General features: G+C 42.7%; 1 protein-coding gene across 9 annotated transcripts in view; it reads left to right on the top strand.

Annotated features, from left to right (window-relative positions):
- The window catches only part of MED12L (mediator complex subunit 12L), a 363,490-nt gene that overhangs the window by 49,592 nt on the left and 286,326 nt on the right, over positions 1–27,572 (top strand). For all 9 annotated transcript variants that reach the window (XM_061418660.1, XM_061418677.1, XM_061418696.1 and 6 more), the window contains one exon: positions 26,365–26,534. In XM_061418660.1, coding sequence (XP_061274644.1) covers positions 26,365–26,534 — 170 coding nt within the window. The remainder of the gene's footprint in view (positions 1–26,364; positions 26,535–27,572) is intronic.

Raw genomic sequence — 27,572 nt, 5'->3', positions numbered from 1 at the left:
ACGGAGAGACTCCTCTGCCATTCCTTAGATGCTCTTCATATTTTTTGATAACTTGTTCCTGTTCATGTTTTCCTGATTTTAACTGTCAAAATCACAGAAAGGCAAAAATACCAAAACCAAAAAAAAACAACCACAAACCAAAAAAACAAAAAGGTTTTGGAGGAATGATTCAGATGAAATGTAAAACAATTTTAGGATAAATTAAAATTTGATAGACTCTCATCTTTTATGAAGAATGTTTTTAGGGGCCCCAGATATAAATGTATCACCTGGATGTATGGTTTCTTCTGCCAAATGGAGGAATGTCTGGCTCCAGTGTCTAGCTCAGAACATCAAGGACTTCTTGTTGGATTCGTTACCTTTTTGAAAATTTATTTATTTATTTGGCTGCACCAGGTCTTCATTGGGTGCTTTAGTTGTGGCACATGAACTCTTAGCTGTGGCATGTGGGATCTTAGTTCCCTGACCAGAGATTGAACCCTGGCCCCTTGCTTTGTTGCTTAGGGCTTCCCTGGTGGCTCAGAGGTTAAAGCATCTGCCTGAAATGCGGGAGACCTGGGTTCGATCCCTGAGTCGGGAAGATCCCCTGGAGAAATGGCAACCCACTCCAGAACTCTTGCCTAGAGAATCCCATGGACAGAGGAGCCTGGTGGGCTACAGTCCATGGGGTCGCAAAGAGTCGGACATGACTGAGCAACTTCACTTTGCTTTGGAGTTTGGAGTCTTAGCCACTGAACCACTAAAGAAGCCCCAGATTTGTTACTTTTACTATTAATATCCTTACCAACGTAACCAGTTGGTTTGGGGTGGGGATTATTTTCTAAAGCGCACCCCCCCACCCCCGCCAAAATTTCTTTTGTTTGCACAACCACAACAGATAGTTGCCTCGGTTCACCTTTCACCCACTAGCTGGGTTTTCTCATTTTTCTTAAACCACATAACACACATGATTCTGTTTTTCAGTTCAGTTTATTTACAAAGCATTGCATTTTTTTTTTATTATTTATGTGTACTAAAAAGTGTGAATGTTAAATCTGTGAAAGTTGCCCACTGTCCTTTTCTCATGGTAGAGTATTGATCTTAAAAATAAGCATTTAAGGCTAAAAGTATTTTAAAAATGCATGAATTTTAGGAGTTCACCCCAAACCTCTTAGGTCCAGCATCTCAGAAAGAGCTTTTGGCTGTAGTCGTCCTGGCTCTGCTGCTCTGTGGCTGGGTGACTTGAAAGTAAAGTCCTTAGTCTCTTCAGCTGTGGGTCCCCTCCACCCTGATCCAGTCCACATAGCCTTTAATGGTCATGCTCTTCAGCCTTTCTTTTTTGTGACCTTAACATGTTTGAAGGCGATAGGCCAATTATTTGTCGGAAGTCCCCTGATTTGTATTTGTCCAGTTACTCGTGATCAGCTTCATGGTATGCACATTTGGTGGGAACACCTCAGAGGCAATGCTGTGAGTGTCTCAGTTCCTCCCAGCACATTGTCCTGGGACCAGTGGTGATAACCTTGAGATGGTGTCTCCCAGATTTCTCCCCTGAAAACTTGCTCTCTTATCCTTTGTAATCAAGAAGTGATTTGGGTAAATATCCGATTGCTCTTTCTTTATTCTTACCTGTGTTTTAAGTAGTATACTATTTATACTACACTGTATGGTAAGAGCACACAGGTTCAAATATCTGATCTTGATTTGCCACCCCTCTGTTGCACCTGGTACCCCTCACTTTCCACTTTGTCTTCAGCACCTTCTTCAGCTTCTATAAGCAAATGACACAGTGTATTTGGAAGCATTTGGCTGTGTAGACATAGCCATAATGTAGCAACTTTCACACTCCAAGTAAGCTGTACAGCCAAGCAAGTATACACACATATATATATATGTGTTGAGTTGGATTAAATTGCATACACTTCAGAAGATTAACTTGCAGTAATAGTGTCTGTGTTCTGGCTGTGATGGTGAAAAGAACTGTTCAGCACATTTGGGGCAAGATTGACTGTCAAGTGTCACCCTTTTCTGGCATTGGTTTTATGGCTTCTGTTGTCTTGATGATCGTTCGTCGGATTTGTAAAGTGTTTTCGGTAGAAATGGCCTTTATTCCTTTGTAATAGAAACATATGTTTTATTTTCAGTTCCTACATTCAGCGCTGGAACAGAGCTATAAAGCACTGCTGTTTGATTTTATTGAAGAGAGTTTTTCCTAAAGTTAAGTGGGCTAACAGCAACAAGGGAGCAGACCTGTGTGTAAATTCTTTAAATGTAGCAATGCAGAAATCTTCACTGTCATTATGCAGAGTTACAGATCTCAGATGTAGATGAAGTGAGTTTCTACCCCGGGGAGACTGCAGAGGGCAAAGGGGTATCCAGTGTAGTTTGTACCCGAAAGTGACAGGGAGTGAGAGGGGCCTTGGGTTTCTGGGTGAGGTTTCATGTGTAATTTCAAGGGGGTCAAAGGTTGTATCCTGGACATGAGGCCCTTTTTTTGGGGAAACAGGTTAGAAGAAGATTAAAATGCTTCGTGGTTAAAACTGCATTTAGGACAAATCCTAACATCAGAGTGTATATGCGTGCTAAGTCACTTCACGTCCAACTCTTGGGACCCAATGGATCCCACCAGGCATTTCTGTCCATGGGATTTTCCAGGCAAGAATACTGGAGTGGGTTGCTATACCCTCCTCCAGGGGATCTTCCCAGTCCAGGGCTTGAGCTTGAATCTCTTATGTCACCTGCATTAACAGGCGGGTTCTTTACACTAGCACCACATGGGACCAAGATTTTAAAATAGAAGTGATTTAGGTAAGCTTGGGAGAAGAAACTAGTTCTCCTTCTTTACAAGACCTGAAAAAAAGATTACAGGTGGACATGATGTTTAGAAAATGCTGTCCCATAGATATTAGTGTTAACAGACTTGCGGGAAAACACCAGGCATGATACATATTTGATTTTAAATATGTTTTAGAATTGAATGGAGTTTTGTTTTTAAATATTTTGAGTTCACCAGAGAAAAGCATTTAAAATGGGATAGCTAATACATAAAAATAAAAAAGTGAAACTTTACAGTTATGTAATTAAAATCTTTGAACAGATTGGGAAATGTGACTTTACAGTAAATAACACAGAACCTTCTCTGTTTATGTGCAGGAATTTCCCCTGCTATAAGGAGCAGTCTTATTGTTGCTGAGTTAATGGTTATGAATTCATCGTATACATCTAGTATTTACTATCATTATTGCTATTAACTGTTAACAGCATCTCTTTTTTCCCCCTATTTTGAACTTTTTATTTTGTATTGGGGTATGGACAATTAACTGTGTTGTGGTAGTTTTAGGTGAACAGCAGAGGGACGCAGCCGTATATATACATGTATCCATTCTCCCCTAAACTGCCCCTCCCATCCAGGCTGTCACAGAACGTTTGCTGTGCTATACATGCAGTAGGTCCTTATTGGTTATCCATTTTAAATACACCAGCGTGTGCATGTCCTTCCCAAACTCCCTAACTATTCCTTCTCCCATCCTTCCCCCTGGTACCCAAAAGTTCGCTCTCTCAGTCTGTTTCTGTAACAGCATCTCTGGAGAGATTATGGAACCGCTCTCAATCCTGTGTTAAGTGGGACTTTGTTGTTCCCGACGTGTGCTGGGAGAATGAACTTTCCAGCCTTGGGATTGCTCCCTGTCTTGCTGTCAGGCCCCAGGACGGTATTTCCTGTCGTGTGAGAACAGTCGGTCCTCCGTGGGGTAGCTAGAGTGGCTGTGATGCAGTCTTCCCCATTTCTTAGCGAACATTGCTCAGGCTCTATGTTTCCTCTCTCCCAACTCTCATTTATTATTTCGGAGCCCTGTGAGAGAGGTGCTTTGCCCCCAGCTCACAGAGGAGTACCCTGATGTGTCGTGTGCACGCAGCCCCTCAACACACGTGTCCTAACTCTGCTCTGAGGCTTCTACTGGGCACTGTGCCTGGCCAGTGGGGACGGAGGGGAGAGTGTGGTTCCTGCACCCTCGGTGTTTACAGCAGAGGGAGGGGGCACATGGCCAAACAGTCCAGACAGTGGAGGAAGGAAAGGAAACAGTGACGCGAATAAAATGCAGAGGGAGTCCCAGAGGATTTGGGAAGCCCAGGGAGGTCACAGGGGAAGTGACATTTGAGTGCAGTTTTGGAAGAAGCGGGATTTTCGGGGGTAGGGGGTGGCGGGGAGGTAGGGTTGGGGGCTGTTGTGCAGAGAAGGGCATTTCTGGCCGAAGAATGAGATAAGCAGAGGAAGAGGTTTGACGTGGAACTGCCAGGGTTTATGTTCACCTGGCGTGTCAGTTACCCATGGGGCTGTGATGAAAGGCTGGTGTGTTTGCTGGAGTGGGGTGATGGGGAACCGTGGAAGGACTTTTCATTACTGTTACTGTTATAACCCTCTCTTTTGGCTTCTTGTCTGTAAATGGGCGTAACTGATAGCATCTTCTGGATGAACTGAGTCAGTACTTGCATTTAGAACAGTGTCCACCACATAGTGAGTGGCCGGTGAATATAGACTGTAACTAGTCTGCACTAGGACCACAGTTATTACTAGCCAGTCTCTATTAATTATTTTATATATTGTCCTGGGAACATTACAGACATGATTTGTAATCATCGTAACACGCTTGCGATGTAGATTTTATTATTTTGTTCTGCGTATGAGGGAGCCGAGCCTCAGAAGTTAAGTAACGTGCTGGCACAGACAGAGTGGACCTACTAGAAAATGTTTGCTCTTTCCTCCCCACTGTGGCCTGATGGTTGCTGGGTGCAGGAGGAATTGTGTGGATGTTGCAGGTCTGGGCCCCAGGGGGGCTAAGTGTTGTTAAGGAGAAAGGTAGGGAGACCCCAGGCTGCAGGACTCAGTGGCTGTGGTCAGCATCAGAGGAACCAGAACTCCGTTGTTCCCATGAATGCCACTGGGAGCAGGCAGAGCAGAATGTTTAGCCCAGGGAGCTCAAGAAGTGACAGATAGATGAAATTGCTTGCAAGATGGGCAGCTCTAATTCTGGCTAAGAAATGTTGGGTGTTCAATATGGTGAAAAGTGACAAGATGTATCATGGACATGAGGCCCTTTTTTGGGGGAAGCAGATTAGAAGAAGATTAAAATTTTTCGTGGTTAAACTGCCCATGGAACTGCTCTGTTTACCCCAGTCATTTCCTCTGTACCCCTGAGGTTTTGTTGGGTTGGGCGTTTGGGTTGGATGAGAAACTTCTCTTGGTTGACTGTACTCTTGGAACCACTATCCTTATCATCTCCCCAAAACAGAGAAGAAACAGCTCCCCTTCTTGCTCAGTGGGTAATTAATTTGTGACATATTCACTGAGCCATTTGGACTGCAAAAATAAGCCCTGCTAAACACATAATTGACAGTCTGGTTTCTTATCTAAGCCAACCAGCTTACTTTCAGTTCGGGTCCTTGAAGATGGTGTATACTTTTTCTGATTCCAGGGACAAGCTTTGAGTTTCAAGATTGCCTCCACATTTTCACGTGTGGCTTTTCTTTTATTTGTCATTAAGGAGGTATCCGCCTTGTTTACTATGAAAATAACCCTAAAGCCTGGACAGATGTGCCTGTATAAGCATAATTAAATTCATACTTTACCTAGGCATGAAAGATAGGTTTTAATCGGTGATGTAACTCTGGCTGTCTGTTGAAAGCCACTCTCCAGTAGAAGGAACAGGACCTACGGGTACAGCTTTAGCACCTGAAACCTTCCCATTCCTCAGTAATTTTTCACCTGGAAGTTTAGCATCCATTGATGAATCAAGTTCAAAACCATCATTTCGTTGGGAATGGTTAGATATTGCCATTCTTCTGTAAGAGTGGGCTATCCCTCACCACCTGTGATAAATCATAATTCTTTTTTGAAAAGGCAGAGTAAATCCTAAATTCTTTTCCTATGATTATCACTTCTCAGAGTAAGAATTGTTGCAATTGCATGTTTAGCTTTTCAATAAATGAGTTTTTCTAATTTTTTTTCTGATTTAAAAAAAATTATATTTGGTCATTTTTATGGAGTTACTGATATTTATTCATTCAGCATTTTACAACCAGTTATACTTGTTCATTTTAGTGTTTAGTCCAGAGGTGACCAGTAGAAGATGCTTCGGGCTCTTTTGTATCCTTTGACATGACACCCTTTGACTTTGATCACCTCCTTTTTGGGCACAGAGAGTCTCCCAGGCTCATCTTGTACTTTTTTCTGCCTCAGGTCTGCAATCAGCCATTTCTGTATGGAACCCTACTTCTTTCTAGTGGGGAATGGTGTTTAGAAAGCCAGATCTGAATGCTGAAGAGATCATTGCTATGAGGTGTGCAATGGCATCTAAGCCGTGTCAGTGGGTGGGTCAGTTCAGTTCAGTTCTGTCACTCAGTCGTGTCCGACTCTTTGCGACCCCGTGAATTGCAGCACGTCAGGCCTCCCTGTCCATCACCAACTCCCGGAGTTCACCCAAACTCATGTCCATCGATGGATATATACATATCTGTGTGTGTGTGTGCACGCGCGCGCACACACAAAAGTGCTGTGTATGCACATGGGAGTTTTTATTTCTGTTTCCAATTTATCTCTAATGTTTCCCTTTAACATTAAAGATTATTATTGACTTCACATTGATCTCATATCTGTTACATGGACAATGAAATGATTTTTAGTAACAAGGACCTGGTTACTTATTTGGTTTTCCTGCTGTAAACATATACTAGCTTCAGAATTGAAATCTATTTGATGGGAGAAAGGAAATATGTGAGTACATAACATCTTGGTGGGAGGTGAAGGAGAGCTTACTATTCCACCATCTTCTGTAGAAGGAAGCCAATAGACAATGCTTAAAATCAGGAAGTACAACAGCAAGTATGTTATTTAGAGATAAAATGGTAAACAAAAGAAGCACAATGAATAAAAGAGTTGAAAATAACTGCTTTTGGAGAATGGAAAATGGAGTTTATGGACTGTAGGCTGCTGTTTTTCACAACGTCATATACAGCTATTGGACTTTAAGACATGTGCAGGTGTAACTTTGATATGTTAATAAATAAAAAGTCAGCCAAGCCTAATCTCAGTCTCAAATTATTACTCTCTGTTTTTGGATTGTTAATGCCTATTCTGGAAGATATCTTGCTGTAAAAAACAGTGTTTTGTGCGAAAGATTTGAAGGGAGCTCAGGTAATGTATTACAGTTTTAGTTCTCCTTAAATGATATTTCAAGAGCTTACTTTTCATTCTGCCAGCTACTTTCTGCTTAAGACTGAAACAAAAATTGGAAGAATTTTGTGTTTTTCTAGGTGTGTAGCTGTTCAGTTAATTGGCTATGTAAGATTTACAGAGACTTAAAAGTTGTGGTAAAAAACACATCAAATTTATCATCATAACCGTTTTCTGTGTATAGTACAGTCGTCTTTAACTGTCTGCATGATGTTGGGCAGCTGGTCTCCAGAACTTTTTATCTTGCAAAATTGAAGCTCTATACTCATTAAATAAACTCCTCCTTCCCCTCTCTCCCTCCCCTAACCTCTGTCAAGCGCCATTGTACTTTCCTGATTTATATCTTTAAAAGTTTATAACCTTTAAAAGTTCTCATCAAGTTTAATATGCTGCAGTGTAACTCTGCATTCCACATTGCTACCCTATGGAAACATATTTCAGCTTTTTCTAAAGTAAAAATGTTACTGCCTGTTCCATGTTGAAATGCTGGTACGTGGTAGTGGTGGTTATTGTTGGGTGTGTTTGTATTTATGATCAGTTAAATTTTTGGTGAAGTCAGAGGTAATGTCTGCTCATGATTGCTTCTGAATTTCTCAGGAAAATGTTTTCAGAGAGCTTGTTATATTTCACTTGAGTAAAGAGTGATCTGTTATTATTTTTTTTAAGGTATATTAAGATTCTCTGCATTGGAATAGATGTTGTGAAGAATTTTAACCAAAAGGAGGCTGTGCTATTTGCCTTCAAAGAGGCTGCCTTAAAGGATTTTTGTGGAAACAAGATGCATACCCAGAACACACAGCCATAGTTAGAACATAATTACCTGTAATCCTATAAGAAGTGATGGGAGACTGGAAAAATTAGGAGAGGTTTTCTGAGAGAATTAAGTATGAGCTGGGCCCTGAAGAAATCTAACCTTTAAGTAAAAATTGGGAAATTTTTGTTTTGATTTTGCATTTTAAAAAAGTATTTCTTTATCTTAAATTATCTAATAATCTTCCTCTCTGGTAAACTGAGAGCAGATGAGGTATGTTTATAGTTCTGTTATGTGTACTGTATTTGCTTTGGTCTTTACCACTGCTGCTTCTGGTCTTGTTGCTTTGGGTGAATCACTTGGTCTTGAATTTCCTGTTCAGAACCCATTGCCACTCAACACTTTCTCTGTTTTTTAGTCACTTTTAATACTGACTCCTGGTCAAATTAATCTTCTATAATAAAATACTGAGCAGCATCTCAATTTAATGAAAATTTAGTTCTTTGCTCTTTATGAATTATTAGTACATACATGTGCGTCTACACTTGGAACATATACAGCAAAAGTATCTGTTTGTCAGGAGTTTTTGTAGTTTGCAGCCTGGTTTTGTATATCGTCATTTGGGCGTGTCCTCAAAGAATCCCTCTGAGGTAGGTAGCTGTGTGTCTCCATTTATTAAGTGGGTTGAGAAAAATCCGTGAAAAGTGGGAGAACAGAGAGTTGGATCCTGGGCTTTCATTTCTGGGTGTGTGTGTGCTTTACCGTTTCCAAGCTGCTCATATCAGAGGGGTGCTTTTGAGTTGGGAGCAGGGGAGTGATGTTGGGGAGACGTGTGAAAGGTGTTTTAAGAAGCTCAATATTCAGTGAGGTATTTGCTGGTTGTGCATCTTGTAGATCTGTTGCTTAAAGCATAAGCAGGATTTTGAGGAAAGATAGCTGATTGCATGACTTACAACTTTCTTTTGAAAGTAGATCACAGATACTCATGGTAGAAGACCATGTTAAAATACTCAGAACGTAGTCAAGTCTCACTTTCCTGTGTCCTCCTGTGGTCTCCCAGACCCCTCAGCATGTGCTTCAGAAGGAACTGCTGTTAGGTTTATTTTGTATCTTCTGAAATGTGTTTTTATGTGTGTCTTTAGTGCATGTTTTTATGTTCATTTCAGACAATTTGTGCTTGTTTCATGCTGTGCACAGAGCCTTGTTCTTGTAAGGGGCTCTACGCTACTAACTTTGTAATGACTTAGACAAGCTGGATCTTTCCTTTTTGTAATTTGTACTGGAATGTTAATTCCTTGATGAATAGAAAGCTTTTTTTTTTTTTTTAATTAAAAAAGATATACTCTGAGTTTCAGAGTCATTTTCAGACAAAGTGTGTATAATCTTCCAAATGAAATATGCAATAAAATGGCTCTTAGGCCTGTTTCAATTCTCCATGATTTTGGAGTTGAGGAATATATATTGGGTTGGCCAAAAAGTTCATTTAGTTTTTTCTGTACAATGTTATAGACTAACTCAAATGAACTTTTTAGCCAACCCAATAGACTATAGGATAGAAAACACATTAAGGGTCCATAAATGGTCAGTTGGAACATCTTTGTGAGAGCAACGTTGTTGTTGTTTAGTAGCTAGGTCTTATCTGACCCTTTGTGACACCATGGACTGAAGCCTGACAGGCTCCTCTGTCCATGGGCTTCTCCAGGCAAGAATACTGGCGTGGGTTGCCATTCCCTTCTCCAGGGGATCTTCCTGACCCAGGGTTTGAACCTGAGTCTCCTGTGTGGCAGAGGGATTCTTTACCACTAAGCCAGCTGGGAAGCCCTGAGAGTAACATAGATGGAAATAAATGTATCATACATCAGTCTTGGGTCTCCAGAAAAAAAGAACCCAAAGAAACCAGTGGTGCTGGAGCAGACGATTAAGGGGATGGGTCTGCACAGTCTGTGTAATCATTTTATATTTTAAAGCCTTTGCTGCGTGGCATGGTTGTCTGGCGATACGATGCCTGTAATATTTGTACTCACGTTCCACTGAAAGATACTTACTTGTTCAGGATGACAAACTTGGCAGCCCCTGTGCTCAGGACGTAAGGCGTCAACACAGTGCTGCTCGTGCTGTGGGAACTTTTACTCAGAGCACAACTGACCATGGAATCAAATTTCGACACAAATGCAAAAAGGAAAGAAAAAAGAAAGGCAAACGTAGTTTGTTTTTGCGCTGCGAATGATGGGGGTTTTCTGCTGCCTCCTGAAGAGTGAGGGTGACTGTGTGTCTGATCGACTAACTGCAGCAGCTTTGGTGCGTCCAGTGGGGCCGCAGGGGACCTTCTGCCAGCCCTGCTCCTCTGTTCCTCCTCCGCACATGTCCTCAGGAGGGGCCCCCTTTTACTCAGGATTGCACAGAGGTATGTTCCTCTGTCTCCTCCTCGAATCTCTTCTTGCCACAGCTCTCCTCTCCTGGGGCCATGAAATCCTCGGCCCGGTCTCTTGACAGGGAACGTGGTGGGAGCTTGTCCTGAGGGGTTAATTAAACACACAGTTTAATATTTGGAGAAGGAACTTCCCTTTTATTCCGTGAGTGGAATATCTATCTCAGTGAGGCCAAGGCCATCACTCACTCAGGTATATTCAGAAGTCAGGAAAAATTTGAGGGACTTACCCTCTGATAACTACTGCTGCTGCTGCTGTAGCTTTAGTCGTGTCTGACTCTGTGCGACCCCATAGACGGCAGCCCACCAGGCTCCCCTGCCCCTGGGATTCTCCAGGCAAGAACACTGGAGTGGGTTGCCATTTCATTCTGCACTGATAACTGTAACATTAACTCAAACAACCACCTTGGGCACCCCACCCCCCGATCAGGGGCAGGAATTTCTTATGCGCCCCTCTGTCAGGAGGAATCCTCCAGGCTGTGCTGAGGTGAGAAGCTGGTGATGAGGTTGATGGGCCGGATAAGAGATTCTTGTTCCAGGGGCTAAAATTGGATTCTGTAGTTGCCAGGAGTCTTGGCTTTGTTGCATTGACAGGATTGAGAGAGAACAAGGACAACTGGAAAAAAAAAATCCGTAAGAGTAGCAGTTAGCACTTGTCTGCATTGGCCTGGGAACAGCAATGGGAGACCTGATGGCGAGAAGGGAAAACTGAACAAGTGTCAAGTGCTGTCCCCGGGTATCCACCGCCATCACCTGGCACCTCGAAGGCAGACGGACAGGCAGTTTCTCTGCGGCCTTGGGACTCCTTGCTCTCTCCCCACCAGCCCTTCTTTCTCCTTTCCCTGCCGGAGACTTTGCCACCCGTTTCCTTAGTTGGCCACTTGGTCTCTTTTTTACGCTGAAATCCTCCAGCATTAACTGTCAGTCTCACAGTGGTGCAGTTATTTCTACGTTGCCGTGTCAGGGCCCTTGTCTTTCGGGGGGTGTTGTCCCTCCCTCCTCACAGCGGCTCATCGGGCCTTCACCTCTCTTCAGGCTCCCTCCCCTGCCCACACCCTTCTCTTGAACTTCAGAGAGGGGCAGACTCCCTCAGTTTCTCAGCCACCTGCTTGCTTCCACCCCATCGGACACCTGTACAGACCCACCCGCAGCAGCCAATCCTTACCTGTCTTCCTGTCTTGGCCAGAGAGTTCCTGCTTCCAGCCAAGTTTATCTCCTTCTCATCTTGGGGCTCCTGGCTGCCTGGTCCTGTCAGTTATGTAAGTTTGCTTCCTTTCGAACAACATGTCACAGTTGTAAGCATCTTCTATCCCACTCTATTCTCAAAATAACTGTACAGGCGAAGTCCACTTAACAGCCCTATTTTGTAGACACGTGACTGAGGCATGGGTGAGTGACTTGCCCAAGGCTCCGAACCTGCCAAGTGATTGGAGCCTGGACAAATCAGGCCACCTGACTCCTGAATCTGTGTTTTTTACCACCAGCTGAGTTAATCTACGCTGAAGGCTCAGGATAGGGCTGAGTGACTGCACTACCCATGTTTTAACTCTTCAGGGTAAACCTTTTTAAACCTGTGCCTGCTGGGTTCTTCTGTTGCATAATCTCATTGTTTAAAGCATTGAACCCGCATAAAGGTCCCTCATCCATATCTTCACCCTGACCCTTCTGACCTGTTACCCACTTGCCCTGGACATGTTTTCCCATGAATATCTTTGACATCGCAAATTCAGGTATTCAAAACTGAACTTAGAACCGGGCAACTGAATAATATTGGTGGATTGTGTCCATGTTGATATCCTGGTTTTGATCTTGTCCTTTAGTTTTGCCGGATATTAACATTTGGGAAAAGTCAGGACTTCCCAGGTGGCACAGTGGTAAAGAACCCGCCTGCCAATGCAGGTGAGTCAAGAGATATGGGTTCAGTTCCTGGGTTGGGAAGATGCCCTGGAGTAGGAAATGGCTACCCATTCCAGTATTCTTGCCTAGAGAATTCCATGGACAGAGGAGCCTGGTGGGTTACAGTCCAGGGGGTCACAAAGAGCTGGACATGTCTGAGCATGAACACACACACACACACACACAGGTAAAAGACATGGGATCTCTCTCTGTTATTTCTTAACAACTGCTTGTGACTCTGATTATCTCAAAGTTTAATTAGAACAAGATAATGAAAACAAACATTGAATTTAGCTCCCTCACCCTCCTCCCCTCTTGCCCTCTGTTCCACATCTCTTTCTTTGGCACCATGATCTGCTCAGCTATCCCACTGGCAAATCTTGAAGCTACCTGCCTCTTTTCTTCTCTACGCTTGGGCTCATCTGTGCTCAATCATGTCTGACCCTTTGCGACCCCATGGACTGTAGCCCACAAGGCTCCTCTGTCTATGGGATTTCCCAGGCAAGAATACTGGAGTGGGTTGCCACTTCCTTCTCCAGGGGATAAACATGACCCAGGGATCAAACTTGGGTCTCCTGCCTCGGCAGGCAGAGTCCTTACCACTGTGCAGGAGACCCAGGTTTCTTCTCCGTTATCAGGTGATTACAGTACTGTCCTCCTCTTTTTCTTGTTCCCTCCTCAGTCACCTGTCCACTGCACTCCACAGTCTCCTTTTTATTTGTCTCCCCTACAACTTCTGAGAATCTTAATTTACGTATCTAATCTCCTCATTCCTTTGCTTAAAATTCTTCAGTGTCTTTCAGTCATTTGTGGCAAAAGATAAGACTGTATAGCTTGTCCCTGCCTGGGGACAAGCAGGTTATAAATGCAGGTTTCTGGACCCCAGTCGAACCTTAAAGGGTAGAAATCTCTGTCAAGGCTAAATCTGTATTTTTAACCAACCAGCGCCCTCTGGTGATCCTTTTGTGCACTAGCATTTGAGTACCTCTGGCATGGGCCACCTGCTTCACCTCAGAGGTGATCCTTTCTCCCTCTGCCTTGCATCCTCTGCCAGGCTCCCTCTGCAGGACCTGCGAAATTACACATTGCTGTTTCTGCCCGTGGAACTCCGTCGTAACTTTCCTCAGAAGTTCAGTTGCTAAGTCGTGTCCGACTCTTTGTGACCCCATGGACTGTAGCATGTCAGTCTTCCCTGTCCTTCGCTATCTCCTGGAGTTTGCTCAGACTTGTGATGTCCGTTGAGTTGATGTTATCTAATCATCTCATCCTCTGTCCTCAATCTTTTCCCGCATCAGGGTCTTTTCCAGTTGGTTGGCTCTTTGTATCAGGTGGCCAAAGTATTAGAGCTTCAGCTCCAGCATCAATCCTTCCAATGAATATTCAGGATTGATTTCCTTTAGGATTGACTGATCCTGTGCCCATGGAACTTTCCAGGCAAGAATACTAGAGTAGGGTGCCATTTCCTACTCTAGGGGATCGTCCTGATCCAGGGATTGAACTCGACACCTCTTGCATCTCCTGAATTGGCAGGCAGATTCTTCAGGTAAAGAATGCAATGCAGGAGACCCAGGTTTGATCCCTGGGTTGGGAAGATCCCCTGGAGAAGGGAATGGCAACCACTCCAGTATTCTTGCCTGGAAAATTCCATGGACAGAGGAGCCTGGCGGGCTACAGTCCACAGAGTTGCAGAGAGTCGGACACGACTGAGTAGCTAACACTGTTGAGCGCCACCTGGGAAGCCCCACCTTCCCTGAAGCCTAGGCTAAAACATCCCTGTGCTTCCTTGCCTTTGCTCCACGGCACGTCGGACCTCTTAACTCGTTGCTGTCAGTGTCTGTGTCCTTGTGTTTCTACCTCAAGAATGAATCGCCTCAGGTAGGGACTGCTTTCCTCTCAGCTTTATAGTTCCAGGCCCCAGGAGAGCGTCTGGCCCTTAGCAGACATTTAATGTTTGCGGCCACATGCCCATGGTTTTTTTTTTTTTTTTTTGCCACACCATGTGGCATGTAGCATCTAAGTTCCCTAATTAGGGATGGAACACAGGCCGCCTGCAGTGGAAGCACAGACTCTGAACCACTGGACCACCTGTGAAATCCCCCATGATTTTTATTTTATTTTGAGTTGTTACCTTAATCACTAAGTAACAGTACTTAGCGTCATTGCCAGTAAATAAAACGGTAAAGTTACTCATCCAGACAAAAACAGATATTTGACGTTTGCCACTCAGCACCAGTATTCTACAGGTAGTTATGAGTGAAAGGAAAAGTTTTTGAAGCATAAAGAAAAGTTTCAGGGACTTCCCTGGTGGTCCAGTGGTTAAGACTTGGGGCTGTCACTGCCAGGGCCCCAGGTTCCATCCCTGGTTGAGGAACTGAGGTCCCACAAGCCTCACAGTTCGACTAACAACAAGAATACAAAAACCAAGAAAAAAACTTGGTGACTAAAAAAAGTTTGGGTGATTTACTGCACCACAGCATGTCATCTACTAACCCCCACGCCCACCCCGCTTTTCCTGCTTCTCAGCCAGAGAGCCCGAGTTCACTAACTGACCATTCAGCAGAACCAGCATTCCAGCCTGTGGGCTGACTCTCCTTTGCTCACACGTCAGCCTGAGGCAGCAGTTTTCACTGAGGCTATTCTTTATCCAGGCTGCTGATCAGCACGCTGATTTCCCCTTTCCTTCCCCAAGTAAGCAGTGGCTGAATGGGGGATTTGGGGTTTTCTGTGAATCATTTTATAGAATTCAACTGATTAACTTTTTAAAGCCTTTTGTTGTGGGCATTTCGAACATAGAAAAATATAGGAGGATGTGATAAAGTCCCTACCAACCATCACCCAGTTTTGCCCCTTCACTCTTCTGTTGTTCCGCTGCTCAGTCATGTATGGCTCTTTGTGACCCCATGGACTGCAGCACTCCAGGCTTCCCTGTCCTTCACTATCTCCCAGAGATTGTGCAAACTCATGTCCATTGAGTCAGTGGTGCCATCCAACCATCTCGTCCTCTGTCCGTCCCCTTCCCCTCCTGCCTTCCATCTTTCCCAGCATCAGGGTCTTTTCAAATGAGTCACCTCTTTGCATCAGGTGGCCTAAGTAATGGAGCGTCAGCATTAGTCCCTCCAGTGAATATTCGGGATTGATTTCCTTTCAGATTGACTGGTTTGATCTCCTTGCTGTCCAAGGGACTCTGAAGAATCTTCTCCAATACCACAGTACAAAAACATCAATTCTTTGGTGCTCAGCCTTCTTTATGGCCCAACTCTCACATCCATACATGACTACTGGAAAAGCCATAGCTTTACCTAGATGGACTTTTGTTGGCAAAATGTCTCTGCTTTTTAATACGCTGTTTAGGTTTGTTATAGCTTTTTTTCCAAGGAGCAAGCATTCTAATTTTATGACTGCAGTCACCATCTGCAGTGATTTCTCAGCCCAAGAGAATAAAGGCTGTCACTGTTTCCATTGTTTCCACATCTATTTGTCATGAAATGATGGGACTAGATGCTATGATCCTCATTTTTTGAATGTTGAGTTTTAAGCCAACTTTTTCACTCTCCTTTTGTACTTTTCGTCAAGAGGCTCTTTAGTTCCTCTTTGCTTTCTGCCATAAGGGTGATGTCATCTGCATATCTGAGGTTATTGACATTTCTCCCGGCAATCTTGATTCCAGCTTGTGATTCACCAAGCCCGGCATTTCACATGATGTACTCTGCATAATGCTGATGATACATAACTCTGATAATGCTGTGAAAGTGCTGCACTCAATATGCCAGCAAATTTGGAAAACTCAGCAGTGACCACAGGACTGGAAAAGGTCAGCTTTTGTTCCAGTCCCAAAGAAAGACAATGCCAAAGAAGGCTCAAACCACCGCACAATTGCACTCATCTGACACGCTAGTAAAGTAATGCTCAAAATTCTCCAAGCGAGGCTTTAGCAGTACATGAACTTCCAGATGTTCAAGCTGGGTTTAGAAAAGGCAGAGGAACCAGAGATCAAATTGCCAACATCCACTGGATCATGGAAAAAGCAAGAGAATTCCAGAAAAACATCTATTTCTGCTTTATTGACTATGCCAAAGCCTTTGACTGTGTGGATCGCAATAAACTGTGGAAAATTCTTCAAGAGATGGGACTACCAGACCACCTGACCTGCTTCTTGAGAAACCTGTGTGCAGGTCAAGAAGCAACAGTTAGAACTGGACATGGAACAACAGACTGGTTCCAAATAGGGTAAGGAGTATGTCAAGGCTGTATTTTGTCATCCTGCTTATTTAACTTATATGCAGAGTACATCACGAGAAATGCTGGGCTGGATGAAGCACAAGCTGGAATCAAGATTGCTGGGAGAAATATCAATAACCTCAGATGTGCAGATGATAACACCCTTATGGCAGAAAGTGAAGAACTAAAGAGCCTCTTGATGAAAGTGAAAGAGGAGAGTGAAAGAGTTGGTTTAAAGCTCAACATTCAGAAAACGAAGATCATGGCATGTGGTCCCATCACTTCATGGCAAATAGATGGAGAAACAGTGGAAACCGTGACAGACTTTATTTTGGGGGGACTCCAGAATCACTGCAGATGGTGATTGCAGCCATGAAATTAAAAGATGCTTGCTCCTTGAAAAGTTATGACCAACGTAGACAGCATATTGAAAAGCAGAGACATTACTTGGCCAACAAAGGTCCATCTAGTCAAGGCTATGGTTTTTCCAGTGGTCATGTATGGTTGTGAGAGTTGGACTGTGAAGAAAGCTGAGCACCAAAGAATTGATGCTTTTGAACTGTGATGTTGGAGAAGACTCTTGAGAGTCCCTTGGACAGCAAGGAGATCCAACCAGTCCATCCGAAAGGAGATCAGTCCTGAATATTCATTGGAAGGACTGATGCTGAAGCTGAAACTCCAATACTTTGGCCACCTGATGTGAAGAGCTGATTCATTTGAAAAGACCCTGATGCTGGGAAAAATTGAGGATGGGAGAAGGGGGCAGCAGAGCATGAGATGGTTGGATGGCATCACTGACTCAATGGACATGAGTTTGAGTGAACTCCGGGAGTTGGTGATGGACAAGGAGGCCTGGCGTGCTGTAGTCTGTGGGGTCACAAAGAGTTGGACACGACTGAGCAACTGAACTGAACTCTGCATAAAAGTTAAATAAGCAGGGTGACAACATACAGCCTTGACTTATTCCTCTCCTGATTTGGAACCAGTCCGTTGTTCCATGTCTGATTCTAATTTTTGCCTCTTGACCTGCATATAGGTTTCTCAGGATTCAGGTAAGGTGTTCCCATCTCAGTGAAAACAAGACCAGGAGCTGACTGTGGCTCAGACCATGAACTCCTTGCAAAATCCAGACTTAAATAGAAGACAGCAGGGCAAACTACTAGGCCATTCTGGTATGACCTAAGTCAAATCCCATGTGATAATACAGTGGAAGTGACAAATAGATTCAAGGTATTAGATCTGATAGACAGAGTGCCTGAGGAACCATGGATGGAGGTTCGTAACATTGTACAGGAGGCAGTGATCAAAACCATCCCCAAGAAAAAGATATATGAAAAGGCAAAATGGTTGTATGAGGAGGCCTTACAAATAGCTGAGAAAAGAGGATAAGCCAAAAGCAAAGGAGAAAAGGAAAGATATATCCATCTGAAAGCAGAGTTCCAAAGAATAGCGAGGAGAGATAAGAAACCCTTCCAAAGTGAACAGAGTAAAGAAATAGAGGAAAACAATAGAATGGGAAAGACCAGAGATCTCATCAAGAAAATTAGAGATACTAAGGGAACATTTCATGCAAAAATGGGCACAATAAAGGACAGAAACTGTATGGACCTGACAGAAGCAGAAGATATTAAGAAGAGGTGGCAAGGATACACAGAAGAACTGTACAAAAAAGATCTTCATGACCCAGATAACCACGATGGTGTGATCACTCACCTAGAGCCAGACATCTTGGAATGTGAAGTCAAGGGGGCCTTAGGAAGCATCACTACGATCAAAGCTAGTGGAGGTGATAGAATTCCAGCTGAGCTCTTTCAAATTCTAAAAGATACTGTGAATGTGCTGCACTCAATATGTCAACAAATTTGGAAGACTCAGCAGTGGCCACGGGACTGGAAAAGGTCAGTTTTCATTCCAATCCCAAAGAAAGGCAATGCCAAAGAATGTGTAAACTACCGCCCAATTGCTCTCATCTCACACGCTAGTAAAGTAATGCTCAAAATTCTCCAATCCAGGCTTCAGCAATACTTGAACTGTGAACTTCCAGATGTTCAAGCTGGATTTAAAAAAGGCAGAGGAACCAGAGATCAAATTGCCAAATCACTTGGATCAAGAGAATTCCAGAAAAACATCCACTTTTGCTTCATTGACTGCACTAAAGCCTTTGACTTGTGGATTACAACAAACTGGAAAATTCAACAGTAGATGGGAATTCCAGACCACCTTCACTCTTGACTACTGTTACTTCTATCCTTATTCTCCTTCCCAATCCCCTCCCCTGCCCTTTTAAAGCCATATCAGATCATAGTGGGCTACTTTTAAAAGTTTTTTTTTTTTTATCTGTTTTTGGTTGCGCTGGGTCTTTATTGCTTTGTGTGGACTTTCTCTAGTTGTGAGTGGGGGCTACTCTCGTTGCAGAGCACAGGCTCTTGGCCTGCAGACATCAGTATTTGTACAGATAGGCTCAGTAGTTGTGGTGCATGTGCTTTAGCTGCTCCGCAACATGTGGAATCTTCCCAGACCGGGGATTGAACCTGTGTCCCATGCATTGGCAGGTGAGTTTTTATCCACTGCACCACCGGGGGAGTCCCATAGTAGATTACTTTTTATCAGTGTGGAATAGTTGTCTTTTTTTTCAGTACTTCATGAAACGCTGGATTTTTATTTCTAGTAAAGTATTTCAAGAAAACATTAAGAATTATAGCTTTATTGAGATATAATTTTTACTATTTTGCAGTTCATTTTAAGTGATAATTGAGAAGTTTTTCATGTGTTTACAGAGTTATGAAACCATCATTAGCTTTTTGAATTCTTTTATCATCCTGAAAGGAATCTTGTAACCATCAGCAGTCACTCCGCATTTCCCCTCCATCCCCCTCAGCCCTATAGATTTGCGTATTCTGGACATTTTATCTAACTGGAATCATAACTTATGTGTTTCTTTGAAATAGGTTTCTGTCAGTTATACAGTATTATGTTTTCAGTGTTCATGCATGTTGCAGTGTGTTTCAGTAGTTCATGACATTGTATAGCTAAGTAGTATTCCATTCTATACATAGCAGATATTTTGCAAATGTGAGAGTTGGACCATAAAGAAGGCTGAGGCCTGAAAAATTGATGCTTTCCTTTTGTGGTGCTGGAGGAGGCTCTTGAGAGTCCTTGGACAGCAAGGAAGTCAAACCAGTCAATCCTAAAGGAAATCAACCCTGAATATTCATTGGAAGGATTGATGCTGAAGCTGAGTCTCCAGTACTTTGGCCACTTAATGAGAAGAGGTGACTCATTAGAACAGACCCTGATGTTGGGAAAGATTGAGCGCAAAAGGAGAAGGGAGTAACAGGATGAGATGGTTGGATGGCATCACTGACTCCATGGACATGAGTTTGAGCAAACTCCTGGAGATATTGAAGTCCAGGGAGGCCTGGCATGCTGTAGTCCATGGAATTACAAAGTTGGACACAGCTTAGTGACTGAACAGCAACAAAATTCACTTACAGTTAATGGACATTTGTGTTGCTTTCACTTACTGGCTCATATGAGCCGTGCTGCTACGAATGTGTACAGATCTTTGTGTGGACATGTGTTCTCATTTCTCCTGGGTTTATGACTACTTGTGGACTTTGGGTTACATGATAACTGTATCCAACCCTTTGAGAAATTGCTGAACCATTTTCCACAGTAGCTACATCATTTTACATTCCCACCAGCAATGTACGAGGAGCCTAGTTTGAACACATCCTCACCAAAAAGTTGGTATTGTTGATCTTGTACTATCCTGTTGTTGTTTAGTCACTGAGTTGTGTCGGACTCTTACTACCCCACCAGGCTGGAATACTGGAGTGGGTTGCCGTTTCCTAGTCCAGGGGATCTTTCTGACCCAGGGATCAAACCCACATCCCACGTCTCTTGCATCTCCTGCCCTGGCAGACAGATTCTTTACAATTGCACCATCTGGGTAGCCTCTGTAAGTGTCCTAATGGTGCCTTATTGTGGTTTTGATTTGCATTTCTCTGGTGGCTAATGATGTTGAGCATATTTTCATGAGCTTATCGATCATTTGTCTATATTTTTTGGAGAAATATCTATTTAGCTCCTTTACCCATTCAAAAAAATGGATTATTAATTGCTTTATTATTGAGTTGTAATAATTCATTATATACTCTCGATCCAAGTCCTTTATCAGATAAATGATTTGCAGATGTTTTCTTCCCATTTATGAGTTGTTTTTTCACTTTGTTGATGGTATCTTTTGATCAAGAAAGCATTTTAACAACAGAAAATGAAAAAAATCTTTCAGTCTTTTATTGGGAGTTCACGAGTGTATGTATAGGGCTTCCCACGTAGCTCAGTCGGTAAAGAATCTGCCTGCAATGTGGAAGGCCTGGGTTCAATTCCTGGGTCAGGAAGATGCCCTGGAGAAGAAAATGGCAACCCATTCCAGTGTTCTTGGGAGAATCCCATAGACAGAGGAGCCTGGCAGTCTACAGTCCATGGGGTCATAGGAGTCGGACATGACTTAGCTGTCTTTCTTTCAAGTGGAATGTGCACCATCTTGTATATATTGAACTTCTTTCCTCCCCATCTCAACCTCCTCTCCACTCTGCCATCAGTCTGTACCAGGCAGGTTTGCGCCTAAGTTGGGCTAGTTAAATCCTCTACATCCTGCAGTTTTGAGAAGCAGTCTATTCCTCCCTTGGGCCAGCAAGAACGTTTTATTTTATTGTAGTGGGATAGCTTCAGGGAGAAAGTTTGAAGATATAGGTTTTTCCATTGAGGAGCCTGTCATCTTTGACTTTAAGTCTTAATCCGAGTGGGTCACTTTAAAGATGTGCACCTTCATCTCTGGACTTGGCTGGAGTTTTTACAAAGCAATCTTTGTTGCATCTGTTTTACGTAGTGGGTTCCCACTCATTCTGATAAAAGGAAAGAATGTAGTAAAGAAAATAAGCTTTCACAGAATTAAAGGACACATATTATATATATATATATAAAATATATATATAATTATAATATATTTATATATATATTTATAATATATATATACACATATATACCTATATGTATATATTAGGGTGTATGTGTATAAGTTTTATATTTATACTATACTTGATGAAAACTCATTAAAAAGAATGAAAAGTTCTGTATTTGCATGGGCCTTTTGTAGCATGCCGACTAACAGATGCATAAAGACCAAGTGTGTTAGAGAGGGAACTTGGCGTATTCCCTACAGTGGTGTTTGAAACCTTCTAGATCTGCCGTGATAGGTTTAAACTACAAAATGGAGATGTTTTTATGAAGATTTGGGAGACAGAATGATTGGGAAGGAACATGATTTAGTAGCTTAATTTTGAGAGGACCTTATAATGTATTGATTGAAGTCAGTACTTAGGTCTTGAGTATGTAAGGCATGGGGATGAAGGATGGAGGGAATTCTAAAGCATCAGTTAGAGAGTGATCCCTGCTGGGTGGTGGTGTGGTGTGGTGTGGTGTGGTGTCGTGTCCAGCGTCTTGAGAAGGATGTGTGAGAGATGTGACATTTGAACTGGGCCCACATACGAAAACAGGACTAGGGAGGATCCTGTCAACAGAGCATCATGGACATGAGAGAAACACCTGGAGCCTGCAGAGCAGATCATATTGGATAGTATTTGAAATGATTTTAATTCCCAGCTAAGGAGTTTGACCTTAATTCATTAAGGATCCATTGAAGGTTTTGGAACCATGAAATTGACATTGATTGATTCCATAAACACTTACCCAGAGTGTTAGGTTATGCATTACAGCCCAGCTGAGGTAGAAACAGAGCCTGACAGCAACAGTTAAGGCCTAACCTTTAGTTTCCTTTCTAAAAAGTTTTCATCCCAATAATAATGAGTACTGATGATGATGATGATGGCCACTTACTGATCAACTTCTATGATGCATGCATTGTGTAAAGTTACTCATCTGGATAGTTACTGACCTGGATGTATTATTGAGCTCTGTTGTAGAGATGGGGTTGAGATTGAGTGGAGGCCAGGTGCCTTGCTCAGGGATGGAGCTAGGATGTGGGCCCAGGGCCGACCTCTGCCAAAGGTCATTCTGGTAACCCTTAGTGTGGCCCTCTGTTGCTTCTCTGCAGTGTCACACTGCCAAGACACCTTCTCCATGAGCGTTGTTGCATTTGGAGTGCTCTTGTGTTTGCCCCCAGGGTGAATGCTTGTCCTCGGCTGAGCTCCCAGTTCTCTTAGTAATACTGCAAGTATTCCAGGCCCTAGGGGGTCATTTTTAGTGTAACTTGACATGTCTCTGTTCTCCCCTATTATGTATTGTATTTATCAGTTTGCATATTTTCATGTACTGGAGTGGAGCATCTCACACCTACTGTGTTCTTCTGGTTTACCTGTGTGACCTTGAGTTGTGCCTACAGCTCCTGGATTGGTTAGACGGTAGGCTACTGTAGGGTGAACTGCATGGCCTCTGAGACTCCTCCTGTTTGGGGGTTGCTGCTGCTGCTAAGTCGCTTCAGTCGTGTCCGACTCTGTGCAACCCCATAGACGGAAGCCCACCAGGCTCCCCTGTCCCTGGGATTCTCCAGGCAAGAACACTGGAGTGGGTTGCCATTTCCTTCTCCAATGCGTGAAAGTGAAAAGTGAAAGGGAAGTCGCTCAGTCGTGTCCGACTCTTAGCGACCCCATGGACTACAGCCTACTAGGCTCCTCCATCCATGGGATTTTCCAGGCAAGAGTACTGGAGTGGGGTGCCGTTGAGGCATCAACAAAAAACAGTGGCTACAGGATGCTATGGAGAGCAGCATCAGAAGGATGAGTCAGTCATTCTTTATATACTGACCCCACTCTCAGTAACATTCATGTTCGTAAACTTTCTAATAATCTGACTTGGTGGCCTTGAGTTCTACTTGATATCAGTGAACTAGAGATGTGGCCATAGCCCCAGAGTTTTAGAACTGGTGCACTTTCAAAGCAGCTTCTTCATCACTTTCTGCATCCTTTCTACCTTTGAAACCTCCCCACCTCTCTCCCCCAACCATCTTCCTTAAGATCTCTAGCCACTCCTGTTTTTTTGTTATCACTTAGAACTGAGTCCCCACTGCAGACCAGTTAAACCAGAATCTGATGGGATTGGGCTGAAGATACTGGCATTTGGTAAAAGCCGCCCCTGCCCTGGGTGATGGCATGTGTGCGCAGGCCTGAGAGTCACTGTTTCTTGCCACTGCTGCCGCCATTTCTCCCTTTTAATGACCAGTCCTAACTCAGCTTGAGAGGGGTTAGTGAATCCGAATAATTTTAAAGAGTACAGTACTTGTGGCTGTGTTTTATTTTTTGTTTTTAATTTTTAATGAAAATTTTGTGTGCATCCTAATTTTTATACTAGTTCACACTAGACTGTCTTAGGGCCCAGATGTCCAAATCTGTCTCATTGATGTGATAGCTTAACATCAGTTAAATACGGTGCAGTTAAAATATATCACCAAGAGGTCTGTATTTGAATTCTGTTTGAATTTTTAAAGGTATTCAAGTTGTGGAGTAATATCTTCAGCAATTTTTAAAAAAGATGTGTATATGTTTAAACAGTCAACCATACAAGGTAAAAACCTGAAAAGATATAAAGCTATTAAATGATTGAGATTTTTTTCTAGGCATATTCACATTAAAAATTTTCTATAGTGTGTGTTTCTTCCATATTTTAATGAAAACAATCTTGAAAGGAAAATATACCCGAGACAAAGTAGGGGATGTGTGAATATGTGTGTTATTTTTAGCTCTTGAGGCTAAACTATTCTGAGTATTGAGAATAGTACCATACTGAGAGTGAGTTAATAGCAAGGCTTGGCACACAAAAGCTAGGATTTGGGTCCTTGTTATTTTTGTTTTTGCTTATTATAGCTAAGCTAAACTTGTCTCATCTGATGGTTGGCATTTTGCTTTGTTGAACAAGTGAGAGTCATCAGATGATTAGTCCATAACAGGGGCACCAGAAAATGATGACACTAATAATTTATTGTTTGGTTTTTAATGATGATGGCATAATTTTAATGATAATATCTGTTATTGATGGTGCTTTCTGACAAACGATTATATTAGGAACAGAATGTTGACCTAGTGTCTGTTCATCTTTTGGCATTGGCTGATTACTGAAGCAGTGCTTACTTAACATGTGCATTTGAATTTCAATTTTAAATAAGACACAATTAGAATAAGTAGTTTCAACCAAAACCTAACAATAGTTATCTCTGGGTTACTGTTGTCAAGTAATTTTAGTAGTGCTTAAAAAATAAAAACAAACCACTCAATTTCTAACAGATGTTTATTTCTACTCTTACTTTTGTTAGAATAGGTTCCTTTAAAATTGAGAAGGTTGGAGAACCTATTGCTGAAATAATGAGAAAACAGCATTGTGCGGTGATGTTTCAGGAGGACGATTTCTTCCAAAATGCTGTTTCACTAATCCTTGGGGAAATTTGGCTGTGAGCATGCAATTATTACATTTTTATCCCCAGAATGGGCTAAAGTTGGCACCATATCCCTCATGGTTGCCAAAGGCAACACATTGATTTAATTTGTGCCCCTGTGGCAGATACTTTTGAGTAATTTTAGTGATTTTTTTTTTTTTTAAGCTACATTTTCTGTTTCCTTCCCAGTCTCCTACCTCTTGTCACTCACTGCTCTTTCTGGCTGAGTCCGGGGGCATCTTGTGTTTGTTGGGGAGAGCAGAGTGATCGAAGGCCCAGGTGGTTGTCCAGGGTGGCCGCTCTGGTGTCCCTGGCAGGGGTGGAGGTTGGGCAGCGCAGGTGGGAGTGCTGCCTGCAGCTGGCCTGCGGGGATGGCCAGTCCTCCTACAGATGGGCAGACACAGAACACCCCTTAATTAGGCATGTTTGAACCATGCCCTGCAGCCTGAAAAATGTACCCCGAGAGAACCGCATTTGGGGAATTTTGAATTTTTTTGGAGTAGAACTGTGATTTTTAAAAATATTTGTTTTAAAAAAGTTTTATTGAAGTATAGTTGATTTATAATGTTATTAATTTCTGTGTACAACATTATTTATATGTATCAGTTATTTATATATGAAGTGTTAGTCACTCAGTTGTGTCTGACTCTGCGACCCCATGGACCCCATGTCCATGAATTCTTCAGGCCAGAATACTGGAGTGGGCTGCCATTCCCTTTTCCTTGGGATCTTCCCGACCCAGGAATCGAACCCAGGTCTCATGCATTGCAGGTGGATTCTTTACTGTCTGAGCTACTGGGAAAGCTACCCACCCCCACCCCCACCCCCATACACACACACACACACACACACACACTCACTCACTCACTCACTCACTCACTCTTTTCCATTATGGTTTATCACAGGATGTTGAATATAGTTCCCTGTGCTATATAGTAGGACCTTGTATCCATTCTGTATATTTAGTAATTTGCATCTGCTAATCCCAAACTCCTAATACATCCCTTCCCCACCCACCCCCTCCCCACCTTGGCAGCCACAAGTCTGTTGTCCATGTCCTGAATTATGATTCTTGAATCACCTCCACTGTTCTATTTCCCGTTTGTGCCTCTGATATTTTTAATTTCGTTGTGGACACCTCTTCTCCTAGGTTTGGGGTCACAGAGGCAGAAGGAGAGAGCTGGCCGACGTCCTTGCTGACCGATGGGGCGGCCATGTCACACTGGTGCACATTACTTAAGGGCTTTGGCATGGGCGTACTTTTCTGAACGGTGCTTGTATATGTTTGCCAAAGCCATTTTTGTGTAATAGATTTTTGTTTTATAAGTACACTCTTAACCAGAAAGAGGGAGGAAAAGTAGATTCTTACATTCATTGTATCTGGAAATGGCTTCTTTTTTTTAAAAAAAATGCAGAGTGGACGCAAATATCTACCAGGTATCTTCGAGAGCAGTTGGCTAAGATTTCCGACTTCTACCACCTGGCTTCCAGCGCGGGCGATGGCCCTGTCCCTGTGCCACCCGACGTGGAGCAGGCCATGAGGCAGTGGGAGTACAACGAAAAGTTGGCATTCCACATGTTCCAGGTAAGCTTCCTACGAAACTCAAGACTGAGGGCATGTTCCTTACACTTTATTGTTGGGGGGGTGTAACATTATATCATCATATGAACTATTGCATTCAAAGAAAGACATCCAACATAACTCTGAATTTGTATTAAAGGTAACACCTTTGCCCGGAGATGACAGCTTCCTATTATATGTATTGATCGCCAACATTCAGTGATGTCAGCTTTTTTAATGCCATTAATTGGCTTATAATGGCACCATTAAATGTAATCCTCCCAAGCCATTTAACTTTGCAGAAATTGGAGATATTTATTCAAAGAATTTTTTATGCTGATGCTTCCTATCTTATAGTAGATTTTCTTTAGAGCTTAGTTATTCTGTGGAAAGGTCATCTTAATTTTGTTTGGCTGCAGATTAAAATATGGTTGAGAGGATGGGTAAGACATTGAGGACTGATTAAAACTTCCATCCTGAGACACTGATGTGCATCATACTGACCAGAAGATGGCACTTGTGCTGTTTTTTGCCTCAGTCTTTACTCTCGGTGAATAGGAAGGACAAGTGTATTCATCTGAAGCTGTATTATCAGCATAGACTTTCATGACCTGGTATTGTGATGGGGTAGGTGGGTAGAAAGGATGTGTGGTTTCTAAATTTCTACCCTTAGAACGTTAATTATAATTTCCACGTGGTAAGCAACTTTTTCTAAGAGCTCAAAGTAGGAAACAGCCTGGTCCTTTAGGAGGTAGCTTTGTTAGTTTTAAATCAGAAAAAACAAAAATGCTTACAAATCCTAGTGTCATTTAGCAGAGGACTCCTTCCCTGCCTGCTCTGAGCTTTTATTGAGTTGAGGATTTAGCCTGCATCTTTGAAAAAGTGTCTCTAAGCATGCTTAGTATTTTTGAATGATTATTTTTAGGAACATGGAAATCAGTATCTCCTTTATAGGACGCAGTTAGGTTCTAAATGGATGAATCTGAGTTTAATGTTAACATTTAAAATTCATTATATTTTAATTCATTGTAATCTGAAATGTGAAACTGACTGTATGTGTGT

Source organism: Bos javanicus, chromosome 1 (genome assembly GCF_032452875.1).
Source record: "Bos javanicus breed banteng chromosome 1, ARS-OSU_banteng_1.0, whole genome shotgun sequence".
Lineage (NCBI taxonomy): Eukaryota > Metazoa > Chordata > Mammalia > Artiodactyla > Bovidae > Bos > Bos javanicus.
Note: the sequence above shows the minus strand (reverse complement) of the source record. Positions and strands in the feature narration are given on the sequence as shown.